Raw genomic sequence first — 15294 nt, forward strand, 5'->3', positions numbered from 1 at the left:
GAATATCATCAGCCCAAAAGGTTTCAAGACCACCCTTAGAGGCCTACACATTCCATCAAGTTAATGCAAGGATTTATGGGAGCTTGTTAATTGGATCTGGTGTAACTACAGAACATCAGATACTAATTGGCAATCCCACCTGATTGGTTATTTCACCTGGTCACCGGGCCTACTTTTGATTGGCAAGCCTGAATCAGTCCAGAGTAGGCTGTGAGGCATAAAATAAGATCTTTCCTTTAGTATGCTTAGCCAACTTAGAGCTCTTGTCATAGCTTGAGGGCTTGGCTCCGCCTTTTGACTGAGAGGGCCAGGAAGGCTAGATATCTGTTGATTTTGGGATTTTGAAACTATCTTGTACTCTGCCTTGTTAAGTGCCCTTTGGATTAAGGAACCATTGTTTTGTGAGCATCTAGAACTAGTTAATTAGGTTTTGTTATTTTATTCTCACTGTTTTTTGCTGGTTTGTATATTCCTGCACATTCTTTTAATAAAGCAAATTATATTTTGGTCCATTTTTTGTATTCAGGTGGCTTCAGTCTGAATCTAGTTACCTTGGCCAGGCTGGCTACAGCTACTGCTACCACAATAATTTGTCTGCATTTGTGCATTTTATTTTGCAACTCAACCTGGGGTGCTGTACCATACAGGGTGGGCTAAGTTTTAGAATGCTGCACAGCACGGCATCTCCTTGACATGTTGGCAGCATTTGGCAATATGAATTGAAGCCCTGACACCCCTGTCCCACTGCAGCACAATGTGGCTCCCACGGAGACAAAGAACCCCCAGGAACTATATTTCAGTAGACACTGTAGGTTCCAGGAAGAGGAAGTGTCAAGGAAGTTGTGTTCTGGGATAGAAACCCTCTCAGTCCAAGAAAACACTCCAGTGGATCACAGCAGAGTTTTTGTACCATTTCAAAATATGAGTAATTTAATAATATATAACATTATTTTGAAAGGAATTTAAATTTGACTAAAGGTTTCTCCAACACACAGCAAGAAAGATGACAGGTTTTGCTGACCACACCCCAATCCCACACCAAAGTGGCCTACTGGAAAAACTAGCTGTACATCACTTTCTATAGAATGGCTACAAATTAGTTAGGTAACAACAAAAATAATGAGTATCTCCTTCTATTTTAAAAACCACCATTTACTTACCGAGTATCTAACTTCTAGGTAATCAGATTTTGCAGGAACATCTGGTATTTCAAAAGCATAATTCTTTTCCACTTTCTAGGCAAAATACATAATTTGAGATACTCAACAGTTATTGTTGAAAACCAGTGATACTACCTACATTTTTCTTTAAACAAAAAACAACTTCACCAAGTTCTATTTTAATTTGATCACCTAAAACTTTGAAGATCGTCTTGAGACAATACAAATTTCATCTGTTCCTTAAGCTTCGTACAGATCCTCAAGTTTGCCAAATTATTTGAATGTATATAAATTATTTGAATGTTGAACTTAATTTATTCTACCTCCCCAAACACATGAGAATAACAAGAGGATGTCCATTTGACAATTAGATATCTGGAAAAAGGATACAAGAGGGTTCTGTGAGTTTATATGTTTTAAATATTTTATATTTATTTCTATTTAACTTTTTTAACCCTAAATTGTGTGGAAGGGTGGCATACAAATAGTTTAAATGAATAAAATGTCTCACTTAGTTTCACCTCTGATTTAGAACAGAACACAAGTACGTAATGTTAAAGGTTCTTCTCTGGCCAGGTCCTTGCTCCACAAGCAGGATCATGCAAATGCGTAGCAAGTTCATCCCTTCCACTTCCCATTTACAGAATGGAGAATGACAGTAAAGATCATGAACGTATGTTAAGTAACGTGATTAGAAGTCTGAAACACAGCAGCCTGAAATAATGTAAACATGCAAGCACAGGTAGAGAACTGACTCCAATCTTATAGATTTATATTCTCACTGGTATCCTCAGTAAGGCTGGATTCCATCCACACACCAGGATGAAGGCTACATGGTAAGTAACAATGTTCCATTCTGTGAGGGAATCCAGACCATGACATTGACATACTGGGTTGGTCAAACGGCTTCCAGAGATTCATGGTGGATGCATTTGCTGAAGAACCCTTTGCCCAGAAGTTGCACCCACTGAGATGTGCTTGTCCAGCTTATAATGGCAAGTTAAGGTGGAGAGGAAAGCCAAAGTTGCAGCCTTGCAGTTCTTCCACTGGTGCCTGACCACTAATGCTACAGTAGTGACGGCAACCCATGTATAGCACACCAACACTATGGAAGCAACAGGCAGCCAATGGAATTCATAGTCCAAGATAATGCCTGCCTTTACACTTCTGACTAGAATGATTTCCAAAATATGTTTGCCCAGTGAGACCAGGTGAAAAGATAGATACAAACAAGAACAGTCAGTGGTGTGAAATTCCAAGCTCTATTAGGTATAGATATGCAGAACTCTATGGACATCCAGCTTATGGCACTGCTTAAGGGTTTGGGGTAGGGGAAAGAAAGACAAATTCTTGAGACCTGTGAGAGATAGTATTGACATTTGGAATAAAGAATGGGTCTGACTGGGCAGTAAATCTAGGGCATTTTATGGGTCAAGCACCATGGATGAGATACAGAAATTATGGGTATAAGAATATTGAAGGTTGAATCTGAGGAAAAACAATTCAAAGGAACAAACTCAATCACAGAAATAAGTTATTTTAGTGGAACAAACATGAAATATGCATTTTAACTATATTAGATTTTAGTTAGACTTGTATTTTGCTTTGCTGTGGAGCCATGTGGTACTTCTCATAGGATTATAGGCCATTTATGCAATTAATATTAATGTACTGTGTCTGGAAATAATGAGCATCAAGCTATGTGAGACCCAGCTGAGCTCTGAGCAGGAGCAGGAGACAGAGGGGTGAGTGGTTTTTTACTTGCTTTCAGCTGAGAGGATTCAGCTGAGGATTTTGGTGGGAGAACTGGTCTGGGAGTATGGGGAAGCGCTTGGAGTTTTTGCAGATTCCTGGCTGCTTGAGAGAGGGAGAGGAAAGGGCATTGTTTGACTGTGATTGACTGCAATTGAGAGGAAAAGGAAGGAGCATTCTTTTGCATGTGATTGAGTGCCTGGGTGCATTTGAATAGCTGCTGCCAGCCCTCTGCTGGGGGAGGCCTCTATTTAAGGAAACACCTGGCCAGAGGCAGAGGAGACCCAGCTGAGCTCTGAGCAGGAGCAGGAGCAGGAGACAGAGGGGTGAGTGGTTTTTTATTTGCTTTCAGCGGAGAGGATCCAGCTGAGGATTTTGGTGGGAGAACTGGTCTGGGAGTGTGTGGAAGCGCTTGGAGTTTTTGCAGATTCCTGGCTGCTTGAGAGAGGAAAGGGCATTGTTTGACTGTGATTGACTGCAATTGAGAGGAAAAGGAAGGGGCATTGTTTTGCATGTGATTGAGTGCCTGGGTGCATTTGAATAGCTGCTGCCAGCACTCTGCTGGGGGAGGCCTCTATTTAAGGAAGCACCTTGCCAGAGGCACGAGCCTCTGGCACGAGCCGAAGGGCGAGCTAAAGGGCTCTTTGCCCGTGGCTCTTAGCCCAGAGACTCTTGGACTAGGGGCTCTGTGAGACGCCCAAAAAGAGGCAGAAAGTGAAAACCCTAGGCTCTTTGTTTTCCCCATAAAGTAATTTGACTTTGACAAGAAAAAACACATAAATACAAAGGGATTTAAAAGGGGGCTTACATTTACTTATTTTAAAAGAATTATGAAGCCAGAATGCCAGCAAGGGGTTGGGGGCTATCCAGTGTTTTGCACAGAGTGTCACATGTATGACTATCTGCCCACTGGGCAGAAGTCCTGGGTGTGTGCTCGGTGCAAGGAGCTCCTGGTTCTCAGGGAACGTGTGTGCTCCCTTGAGGCCAAGGTGGCTGACCTGGAGAAGCAGAGACAGTCAGCTAGGCGCACAGAAAAGACTCTCGGGGACTTGTTAGCTACGTCCCACTCTGGATCTGGCAGCCCCGCTGCTGTCAGGGAGCATGAGGGTCTAGGGGAAACAGGGCACCGTGCTGAGGATAAGGGGAATGTGCCCTCAGAAGGGACCTCTTCCCCAGCTGGTGAGCGGGTATCCTTTTGCACCAAGGAACCATCCCTGGGCAGGGTGGGAGGGGGGCTCTTGGTAGTGGGTGATTCGATCCTTAGGCAGGTAGACAGCTGGGTGGCGAACCCGCGTACTGACCGTATGGTGACTTGCCTGCCTGGTGCAAAGGTAGCGGACATTACGCGTGTTTTAGATAGGCTGGTAGATAGTGCTGGGGAGGAGCCAGTGGTCGTGGTGCATGTCGGCACCAACGATGTGGGGAAATGCAGTCGTGAGGTCCTGGAGGAGAAATTTAGGCTGCTGGGCAGGAAACTCAAGGCCAGGACCTCCAAGGTAGCCTTCTCAGAAGTGCTACCTGTTCCACGCGCAGGGCCGGAGAGACAGGCACAGATCAGGAGTCTCAATGCGTGGATGAGACGATGGTGTAGAGGGGAAGGGTTCAGGTTTGTTAGGCACTGGGATTCTTTTTGGAACAAGAGGGAGCTGTACAGGCGAGACGGTCTCCACTTGTCCCGAGAAGGAACCAGGCTGCTGGCGCTTAAAATCAAAAAGGTGGCAGAGCAGTTTTTAAACTGAATATTGGGGGAAAGCCGACAGGAGATGAAAAGTCTCTGGTTCGGGTTGGCTCATCTCAGAGAGATGAGGGGGTACCTGTTGCTTTTCTACAGGGAGGTGGATTGAAATTGTCCACTGAGACCATGGCTAGTGACATGGACTGCCTGACAAGGTCTCGAGATTGCAAGAGGAAGGTGGCAGGCTTAACCAGTATGGGAAATTACAGCTGTTTCTATACAAATGCTCGAAGTGTCCGAGGTAAAATCGGGGAGTTGGAGTGCTTGGTGTCAGAGGGAAAAATAGACATTGTGGGTATTTCAGAAACTTGGTGGGATGAGGAAAATCAGTGGGATACGGTGATTCCCGGTTATATATTATATCGGAAGGATAGGGGGGGAAGGGTTGGAGGTGGGGTGGCTCTGTATGTCAGAGAGGGTATAAAGTCCAGAAAGATCGAGAGGCTAAGAGAATTGGATTCGCTTCTTGAAGTTCTGTGGGTTGAAATAGGGGGGCCAAAAGGAAACTTAACACTGGGAGTTTGTTATCGCCCACCGGATCAAAAGATAGAGGAGGATTATAAAATGATGAATGAATTAAAGATAGCAGCTAGACAAAAACACTGTGTCGTAATAGGTGATTTTAACTACCCACACATTGATTGGGTCAATATGTGTTCTAGTCGAGAGAAAGAGATTGAGTTTCTAGACACTCTAAATGACTGTGCTATGGAGCAGATGGTCATGGAACCTACCAGGGGAGAGGCGATCCTTGATTTGGTCCTAAGTAACACTCAAGACCTGGTGAGAGATGTAAAAGTGATTGCACCGCTTGGGAACAGTGATCATAATGTTGTTGAGTTCAACATTTGTACAAATAGGGAATTGGCCAAAAAGACTCACACAACCACTTTTAACTTTAAAAGGGGTAATTTTTCTGATATGAGGGGACATGTGGGGAGGAAACTGAAGGGAAAAGTAGAAAGGGTCAAAACCATTGGGGAAGCTTGGAAACTGTTTAAAACTACAATTCTAGAAGCTCAAATAAAATATATTCCGCAGGTTAGGAAAGGCACAAACAGGTATAAGAAAAAGCCTACATGGTTAACAAACAAAGTAATGGAAGCTGTAAAAGGTAAAAAGGATTCCTTTAAGCGGTGGAAAGCTAGTCACAGTGAGGCTGATAAAACAGAACACAGGCTATGGCAAATAAAATGCAAGTCTGTGGTCAGGCATGCAAAAAGGGAATATGAGGAGCATATAGCAAAAAATGTAAAGACCAACAATAAAACTTTCTTCAAATACATTAGAAACAGGAAACCAGCCAGGGAGGCAGTGGGGCCCTTGGATGACCAAGGGGTAAAAGGAGTACTGAAGGATGATAGGGAAATGGCTGAGAAGCTAAATGCATTTTTTGCCTCCGTCTTCACTGTGGAAGATGAGAGGTGCTTGCCCACTCCAGAGCCGCTGAGTTCGGGAGGGGTGTTGAAAGACCTGAGTCAGATTGAGGTGACGAGAGAGGAGGTCCTAAAACTGATAAACAACTTAAAAACTGATAAATCACCAGGCCCAGATGGCATACATCCAAGAGTTCTGAAAGAACTCAATTGTGAACTTGTGGATCTCCTGACAAAAATATGTAATCTCTCCTTAAAATCAGCCTCCATTCCTGAGGACTGGAAGGTAGCTAATGTCACTCCCATCTTTAAAAAGGGTTCCAGAGGAGATCCGGGAAATTACAGGCCTGTCAGTCTGACGTCGATACCGGGTAAATTGGTGGAAACCATTATTAAGGAAAGAATTAGTAGGCACATAGATGAACAAAACCTATTGAGGCAGACTCAACATGGGTTCTGTAAGGGAAGATCTTGTCTCACTAACCTGTTAATGTTCTTTGAGGGGGTGAACAAACATGTGGACAAGGGGGATCCAATAGATATTGTTTACCTTGACTTCCAGAAAGCTTTTGATAAAGTTCCTCATCAAAGGCTCCTAAGCAAGCTCAAAAATCATGGGATAAAAGGACAAGTCCTTTTATGGATCAAAAACTGGCTAATTAATAGAAAACAGAGAGTGAGTATAAATGGGCAGTTCTCCCAGTGGAGGGGTGTAAGCAGTGGGGTACCACAGGGATCAGTACTTGGTCCACTGCTTTTTAACTTGTTCATTAATGATTTGGAGTTGGGAGTAAGCAGTGAAGTGGCTAAATTTGCGGATGATACGAAGTTGTTCAGGGTGGTGAAAACCAGTGAGGATTGTGAGGCACTCCAAAGGGATCTGTCAATTTTGGGCGAGTGGGCGTCAACATGGCAAATGGGGTTCAATGTGGCCAAGTGCAAGGTGATGCACATTGGAGCCAAAAATCCTAACTATAAATACACGTTGATGGGGTCTGAACTGGCAGAGACAGATCAAGAGAGAGATCTTGGAGTTGTAGTAGATAACTCACTGAAAATGTCGAGACAGTGTGTGACTGCAATAAAGAAGGCCAATGCTATGCTGGGGATTATTAGGAAGGGTATTGTAAACAGATCAGCCAATATCATAATGCCGCTATATAGATCAATGGTGCGACCTCATCTGGAATACTGTGTGCAATTCTGGTCACCACACCTTAAAAAGGATATTATAGCTTTGGAAAAAGTGCAGAAAAGAGCAACTCGAATGATAAAAGGGTTGGAACACTTTCCCTATGAGGGAAGGTTAAGGCGCTTAGGTCTCTTTCGCTTGGAGAAACGACGACTGAGGGGTGACATGATTGAGGTTTATAAGATTATGCATGGGAAAGAGCAGGTAGAGAAAGAGGTACTTTTCTCCCTTTCTCACAATACAAGAATCCGTGGGCACTCCATGAAATTACTGAGCGGTCGGGTTAGAACGGATAAAAGGAAGTACTTCTTCACCCAAAGAGTGATTAACACTTGGAATTCACTGCCACAGGAAGTGGTGGCGGCTTCAAGCATGGACGGCTTCAAAAGGGAATTAGATAAGCATATGGAGCAGAGGTCCATCAGTGGCTATTAGCCACAAGGTATAGATAGGGACTCTGGGGCAAGTGATGCTCTGTCATCTTGGTGCTTGGGGGGGGGTCAACAGTGGGAGGGCTTCTAATGTCCTGGCCCCACTGGTGGACCTCCTGATGGCACTGGTATTTCTGGCCACTGTGGGATACTGAGTGTTGGACTGGATGGGCCTTTGGCCTGATCCAACATTGGCATCTCTTATGTTCTTATGTTCTTATGTATGGGATGTGAGATTTCAATAAGAAAAGTTAAGTGGTAAACATATTTTTGTAATTTAGATTTAAATTATCCATTAGTTATTTAAGTAAGATTATGTCAGTTCAAACCACTGGCCTACTGACCAATCAAAAAGAGTTCCTCCATAGAGGGTGTTCAAGAAGTGAAGAGCTTTGGATGGAAGACATAAAGGATAGAGCTTGGTCAGATTGATTGCAAGCTAATTTCATTTCTACAAGGTCAACAAAGCTCTTAGAGTGCTACAGAACTGACTGTTTGGAACAACTATTGAGATTTATTATTGAAAATCATTTTCAAAGCTAAAATAAACAGAATAAGTGAGGATGAATGTACAGCCCTCAGATCCCTCTGACTAGGTCCTCGTCCCCCCCCCCAAATCACCCTTCCATTCTATTGTTGCCCTACAATTAGGACAACATTTACGAAGATTTCCAGAAGCATAAATTCAATGAAAATAGTCTTTACATCAATGTACAGGAATATCACATTATATCATTTCTGTTAAACTGGAATTCAAACATATAACAGATCAAGTTCCAAAAATTAAATGTGTGTCAGACCCCTAGCTTTTCGATTGCCCCACTGCTGGACCTCCTGATGGCACATGGTATTTTTGGCCACTGTGTGACAGAGTGTTGGACTAGACGGGACATTGATCTGATCCAGCACTGGCTTCTCATACGCTTATTTCAGTTTCTACTTTATTACTATTCCATCCTTTCACTCTATGACAAATTGGCGTTGTGCAGCCCCATGGTTACCACTTTATACATCTTAACATGGAACACTGTGAACTCTTCTCTTATTGAAAAGTAGTTGAAGGGCTGTCATACAGAGGATGGTGCAGAGTTGTTTTCTGTTGCTCAGGAAGGTCAGTCCAGAACCAAGGGGTTGAAATTAAATCAAGAGAGTTTTCAGCTACATATTAGGAAGAACTTCCTGACAGAGAGGTTCCTCAGTGGAACAGGCTTCCTCAGGAGGTGGTGGGCTCTCCTTCTTTGGAGGTTTTCAAACAGAGGCTAGATGGCCAACTGACAGCAATGCTGATTCTGTGAATTTAAGCAGATCATGAGAGGGAGGGCAGAAAAGGCTGCATCAGTGCTTAGTTCTCATGGCCCTTTCTTACATGCCAAGGGAAATGCTGATTTGGGGTCAGGAAGCAATTTTCTCCAGGCCAATTTAGCAAGGGATCCTGGAGAGGGGGGGTTGCCTTCTTCTGGGCATAGAGCAGGGGTCACTGGTGGTGGTGGGGAGGTATTTGTGAATTTCCTATGTTGTGCATGGGGTTATACTAGATGACCTAGAGATCCCTTTCAACTCTATAATTCTATGATTACCAATAATTACTGACTCTGACAGCCAGCGTCCATTCTATGAAAGCCTAAATGTTCAGGAGCTGATGACAAGCCTCAGTATTTTCACAAATAATGTTATGATCACTGTTAGTACATATTCTGCACTGGACAGCAAGCTATCTACTATAACCACTGGGCATTCTGGTACAACCCCCACTAAATATTTTGATGCACTATAAAGTTACCTACAAGGCAACTACGGGCAACACAGCATCGACCACCCTCTCCTCTATCATCAACACTTAAAAAGGGAAATGATAGAAAACAAACCCTGGACTTGAACTTCATGATCTTGTATTTTTCTGCAATCTTGTCATTAAATTCTTGATAGACATCCATCATGGTCACAGAACTTTTTGTCTCTTTACCAGAAGATAAATCGATCCGCTTTAAGCAGCAAAGAAATTTAACAAATGTTATCCATTCAGTTTGTTTTTGTAAAGTCAGAAAAAATGTATACACTGTATGTTGGATCTATTACTTATATAGCAGTTACAAAGCAACTTAATAAGCCAAAGACAGGTGACTGCCCAACAAGCTTGCAATCTGAATTTAAACAGGCAAGAGTTAAGGGAGAGACAACAAAGGATGAATGCAAGCAAACACAGTTTCATACATCTGGGTTTAATTTTATTTGGGGATGAGGACTAAGAGGTTAAGCTACAAAGGCTTCACAGAACCACAAAAGACCACCACAATAAGTATTCTGAGACTTTATGCCTAAAGTTTTAGGGATATTATACAAGACTGATTTATGAATGTGAAAACTGGATAGAAGTCTTATTACTCCCAATTCTTTTTTGATTTCACAGTCTTCATGTATCATTTGTGTCATTACTTACTCCTAATTCATTACGTTAAGACATACCGACTCACGTGGCAGGAGATAAATAGTTCTCTCAATATTTTTTGCTGCCACACAGCAGCTAACGTAGGTCTTTGCAGATTCAATCCACACTTTACCGAAGAGAAATATAACCCCTAAGATGGGAGAGAAGGTGAAGACAGAGACAATGTGCATTAATCACGACAGCTTAGCACAGCTGCTAATGGAAAGCTGCAATACTAAGAATTACTGAATAAACACACTAATTCACCCATGGGAGCAATATGATTTCCAATTTGTAGGCTCTAATTGACAGCTCCATCTGCTGAAAGTCAGTACTCCACAGTCAAGTGATTGCTTTGAAAATCTTGTACAACAGAGACATGCATCACAATAGCACCCAAGCATTAAATGCCACCTTTTTATACTTAAAGGGCTTGAAATACACTCCCCCCCAACTTATTCCGTATTCTCCTTCCTCCCCCTTTTCATCTAATTACTCTGACATGGAGATGAAGCAGGTAAACTGAAACTGGCATCATAAATTTTCTTTTCTTGTTCTTCCTATCAGTTTGATATTCTTTGTTTTGATTTGTATTGTGATGGCAGCCTAGAAAAGGAAGTCACAAGTCTCCAAATCTTTGATAAGGATCAGAGTGTTTCAACAATTTGTATAAGACCAGAATCTTCATGAGACACCACCACAGGTTAACACACACACCTTTGTGATAGCAAAAGTATGTCAAGATTAAGAAACTAAAGCAGTTAATGAATATGAGGAAGAGTGTCCAATTAAACACAGAGTTCTGTGACCTTGGAGCCAGTGATATTTAATATCATATGGAATTAAATGCAGCTATCTCTTGACAATCCAAGGCTTCAGAAGAACTTCTGCAAGATCATCAACACAAATTCATCACTAATAGTTAATGTGATGCCTCTCACACTTGACAGCAGGGACCATGCAGACAAGGTATGGGTTTCTGCAAAACTGTGCAACTCTGCCAGGAGTATGCAAACTAAAATAGGAGGAACACATCCCAATCAATGCTCTCTCTAAGCTGTGGAGTCTTGTGAGCAAAAATTCTACTTGGTGAGCGACTGGCATTAAAGTTGTGAGCAAGTGATTTGGCTACTGCATCAGTTAGTTTGCTCTGGAGCCCCATCCTTCCTGAGCGAAGACAGAAATGTGTGAGCCAGAGGCTAAAAAACTGTGAGCTAGCACACACTAATTCAGCTTAGAGGGAACATTGAGCCCAATCCTCCCAAAACCATCACAAACAATACAGGAAAAGTGAGGTAGATAACCTCCCTCTTGCAGTGTACCTTGGCTAAATGAGGAGGTAGTAGACCTGCAGTACTCAGGGCACTGCTTCTAGTGCATGGGATTACTGAGGTTAAAGACAGGAAGCTTCTCATCTGGACTCCAAGATTAGCAGCACCATGGTATTGCACCGAGGGGGGGGGGGGTGTTTACTAATCATTCAAATGCCCTATGATTCTTCACAAGCACCCAAACTTACCCTGTACCTTTCCTGCCACACAGAGGTAAAAAGCAAATTAGCAGAGAAAATAAGCAGCCAAGTTCAAAGATAGGCCTGTACTAGCTGATGATTGCATCATTTGTACCAGAATTTTGCAGTTTTAACAAAAATTCAAGAGCTGTGGGTGAGTGCAGGAAATTTAGCCTTCTTCCCCCCCCCCTTGTTTATCCTGGTACTATGTAAGGATATTGAATTTATATTATATTATGATATGTATTGTTGTTCAGTTCCAGAAAAATTTATGCCTGAAGAAGATTTGTTCGAAACACGCAGGTTATGCTCGGGAGGCGTGTTGCTAGGCCTGCTTGCTAGCTGAATCACCTCATGGGAAAATACATCTACTAGGCTTGCTTGCTAAGCTGAATCATCACAGTGAGAAACACAAGCTGCCTGCTAGCTTTACCTGATGGATCATCACTTGGGAAATGTACAATAGGTTGCTGCATTGTTCAGTACAAATAACTGTACATTGGTATTTATCCTCCATCAGGAAGAAGACAGTTGGACTCTTCATGTTATATAACTTAGTTTGAAAGTGTTTGAAATGTGATGTTGTAGTTTGAAAGTGTTTACAATACACTAGAGTTGATGTTGTGTATAAAAAGCAAATATATTTTGCTATAAGTACATGTGAATATTGTGTTTATTATTTCAACACAGTGTTTTCTGTGTTTATCTAAGTTCAAAGATAAGCCTGTATTAGCTGATGATTGCATCATTTGTACCAGAATTGTGCAGTTTTAACAAAAATGTTACCTGATGTACAAAGTCAAGGGATTAAACTATTTGCAGCCTTTATCTATAGCCGTTCAGTCAGCATGGATATATGAATTTTACTCTTCCCAGTTACATAAGTCCTCTGTGTAATACTGTTCATGCCTCATTTGCTGTAACGATCATGATTCTCAAACAAAAAAGTAATGTCAAAATTTATTTTTCTCTACATTACTAATTGAAACCAGGTGCAGTCTTTATTATTCATCCTTGAAAAGTTATGATGACAGGATCTCTTCTTGTAATCAAGGAACAGAAGTCTTTTCATAATTATGCACCATTCAGAAACCACCATACAGAATCCAATATAAAAGTAAAACACTATGCAAGGGGCTTTGAGGGATAAAGCTTTTTCCCCATATTAGTCACTGATTTCACTAGAGCTTCAGAGATTACTTACTATCATAGTACTGTTGTGTATAGTCAGCACACTGAAAGGCAGTATCATATTTAAATCCCTTCCCAAGACATAAAGGAACATTAATTGCAAAAAATCACTTAGGCTACAGAACTGAAACATTTGCCATTAACCTCCATTTTACCCATTCCTGAATTTGACATTAAGCTAGATTACAGTGAAGATTAAGAAATAAAATTTCTTAATATGGAACTTCTACTGGAACTCTCTTGGCTGTGCGTAGATTATTATTGTAACAATTAAATAGTCCCACAGTTGTTTTACATCAGCAGCATAGCTCCTCTCATGAGCCATTTCTTAACCAACAATTCATCCTCTCTTAAAGCTGCTTTGTACCATGAACGCTGTTCTGGCCTAAGCCTATCCAATTATAAAGCACAGACACTCAACAACAAAGAAAAATTAAAGGACACAGGGACTCCTTAAGCACAATGTTACTTTGTAATTTCACACAAGCATATGGAGGCAGAGAATAGATTTCATACATACACATACCTGGCTGATTATACTGATCTTCATAAGCATCAAGCCAATAGAACCTGAAGACCTGCTGCCCATCTTCTCCAGTTACTAGTGGAAGTTCACTAGAATCTACTTGAATTTCTGAAACTAATTGCCCATCATCATTTTCAGTGATTTTGTCCCAACAGGAAGTACCAGAGAGGCAAGAGCTTCTGAAAAACAATCCATGGATAATTTTTAAAAAGGTAAGAGTATTTGAAATGGCTACTAATTCAAGGGACCCTCTTTTTTTCAGAAGTAAGAACAATGAAGGTTCTTTATATGCAAGTTTAATGCAAGTCAGTTAACATATTGAGAAGTTTCTGCATGAGGCCTTTATTTACAGCGAAGTTTCCCACACAGACAACAACCTTAGTAAAAAGTGAGGAATATAGCCAAACAAGAAACTCCAGCAGTTTTCTGACACAAAATACAAGCCTGCTTGCATAGAGTCACTTGCCTTATTTTTTCATCTTCCAACTTTAGCTCATCCTTCAGGGATGTAACTTTTTCTGCTACAGTTCCTACATCCTCCATAGATTCACTGAAGTCTTCATCATCAAAATCCATAATAGCTTGTTCATTTTCTGTAATTATTGTGTAGAGAGACTGATGAGAGGGGTTTAACATACCAAATTAGAGAAATGCTGCAGTACAGTGAAACATAATATCAAATACTAAACAATAAACTCAGTTACTAACTGAACAATTAACTTTTTTTCTTTTTATCTGCCTTTTCTGTTATATGACATAACTATGTCCTGGAAAACTGAGCTTTCTAGTCTCTCATCGTAACTCACCACCTCACTTCTGGGGGAGGCTACCAAGCATCTGACATTGTGGGCTCTAACTCAGAAAAGCTCATGCCATAATAAGTTAGTCTTTAAGATTCCACAAGACCTTTATTTTGGCTACAACAGACCAACACAGCTACCTTCTCAAATTCGTCAAAATATCATGAATACCTTTAGTAACTTCCTCTTGTTTAACTTTTACCAGTTCTCCATTTTCCACAATTTGAATTCCATTTTCAGGATCACCAACTGCTTCTTTGACTGTCTGTGGCCTTGATGTATAGCTTGAATGATTGGATTGAAATGAATTCAATGAAGAAACTTCCTTTTTGACAGGAGTAACAGTTTTTGCTACAGAAGTTCTCTATAAGTACAAGCAAGTTTTAATTACACCTGATCATCAGCAATATGGCTTATACTTACTATGCATTTCAATTATGTACAGTGTAATCCCATGCAGCATCCCATGCAATCAATGGGCTTTGTCTAGAGTAATTCTGCACAGGATTCCACCATGGTGGTTTTACAAGCAGCCTGTTTCAGCAGTGAACCAAATTAACCCTTTTTAACCACTTCTTTGCTAATATTTGCATACAAAACTACATACTACTCCAACAGAGAAATTAATGTTGTGCTCCTGCCTATATTTCTTTATATTGTGCAAAGGGCACACAAATCTACAGCACTATGGGCTGGGTTTAGCCAACTATGTCACCCAATTCCTTTACTTGCTACAGTCCCCATCCCATAAGACTTTTGACCATGCATATCCCCTGAATCCTAGCATAACTTTTTTTAGTGGTCACTGGGGACCCCTCTTTTTCATTAACAGAAAAGTTAGTTGAAAAGGAAGCTCTTAGTGGAAACAGCATGCCTATTTAAGTTGAGTCAGTGTACAAATGCTGTTTCACTGGAGAGTTAGCCAAACTGAGGATATGGAACTAAATAAAAAAATACTGTGTTAAGATTACTATTTTCTACTTGTTTGCATAGCAACACATCAAATTATGTTAAATATCAAAAGGAAAAAGAAAGTTTTTAAACAAATGATATTAAAATCAAGAAATATTAAGTCTGGTGGTTTGTTTTGGAAATATTACCTTGGAGACTTCAGATTGTACAGAAAAAGGATTTAGTGATGTTCCAGAAAGTCTTTTCTTTTTTGGCATTATAACTGGTGGTGGTGCTATATGAAC

At 41.2% G+C, this 15294-nt stretch overlaps 1 protein-coding gene across 1 annotated transcript in view; it reads right to left on the reverse strand.

The window, feature by feature from the left end:
- The window catches only part of POLA1 (polymerase (DNA directed), alpha 1, catalytic subunit), a gene marked incomplete at its 3' end in the record, with an annotated part of 43348 nt that overhangs the window by 15882 nt on the left and 12172 nt on the right, over nucleotides 1-15294 (reverse strand). The window contains 7 exon segments of the mRNA XM_015415433.1: nucleotides 1161-1235; nucleotides 9512-9628; nucleotides 10110-10222; nucleotides 13299-13477; nucleotides 13732-13891; nucleotides 14270-14462; nucleotides 15199-15294. The exon segment at nucleotides 15199-15294 is cut by the window's right edge and continues 3 nt beyond it. Of these exon segments, the coding sequence (XP_015270919.1) occupies nucleotides 1161-1235; nucleotides 9512-9628; nucleotides 10110-10222; nucleotides 13299-13477; nucleotides 13732-13891; nucleotides 14270-14462; nucleotides 15199-15294 (933 nt within the window).

This window comes from Gekko japonicus, unplaced genomic scaffold (genome assembly GCF_001447785.1).
Source record: "Gekko japonicus isolate JY-2015 unplaced genomic scaffold, Gekko_japonicus_V1.1 scaffold1295, whole genome shotgun sequence".
In the NCBI taxonomy this organism is placed as follows: domain Eukaryota; kingdom Metazoa; phylum Chordata; class Lepidosauria; order Squamata; family Gekkonidae; genus Gekko; species Gekko japonicus.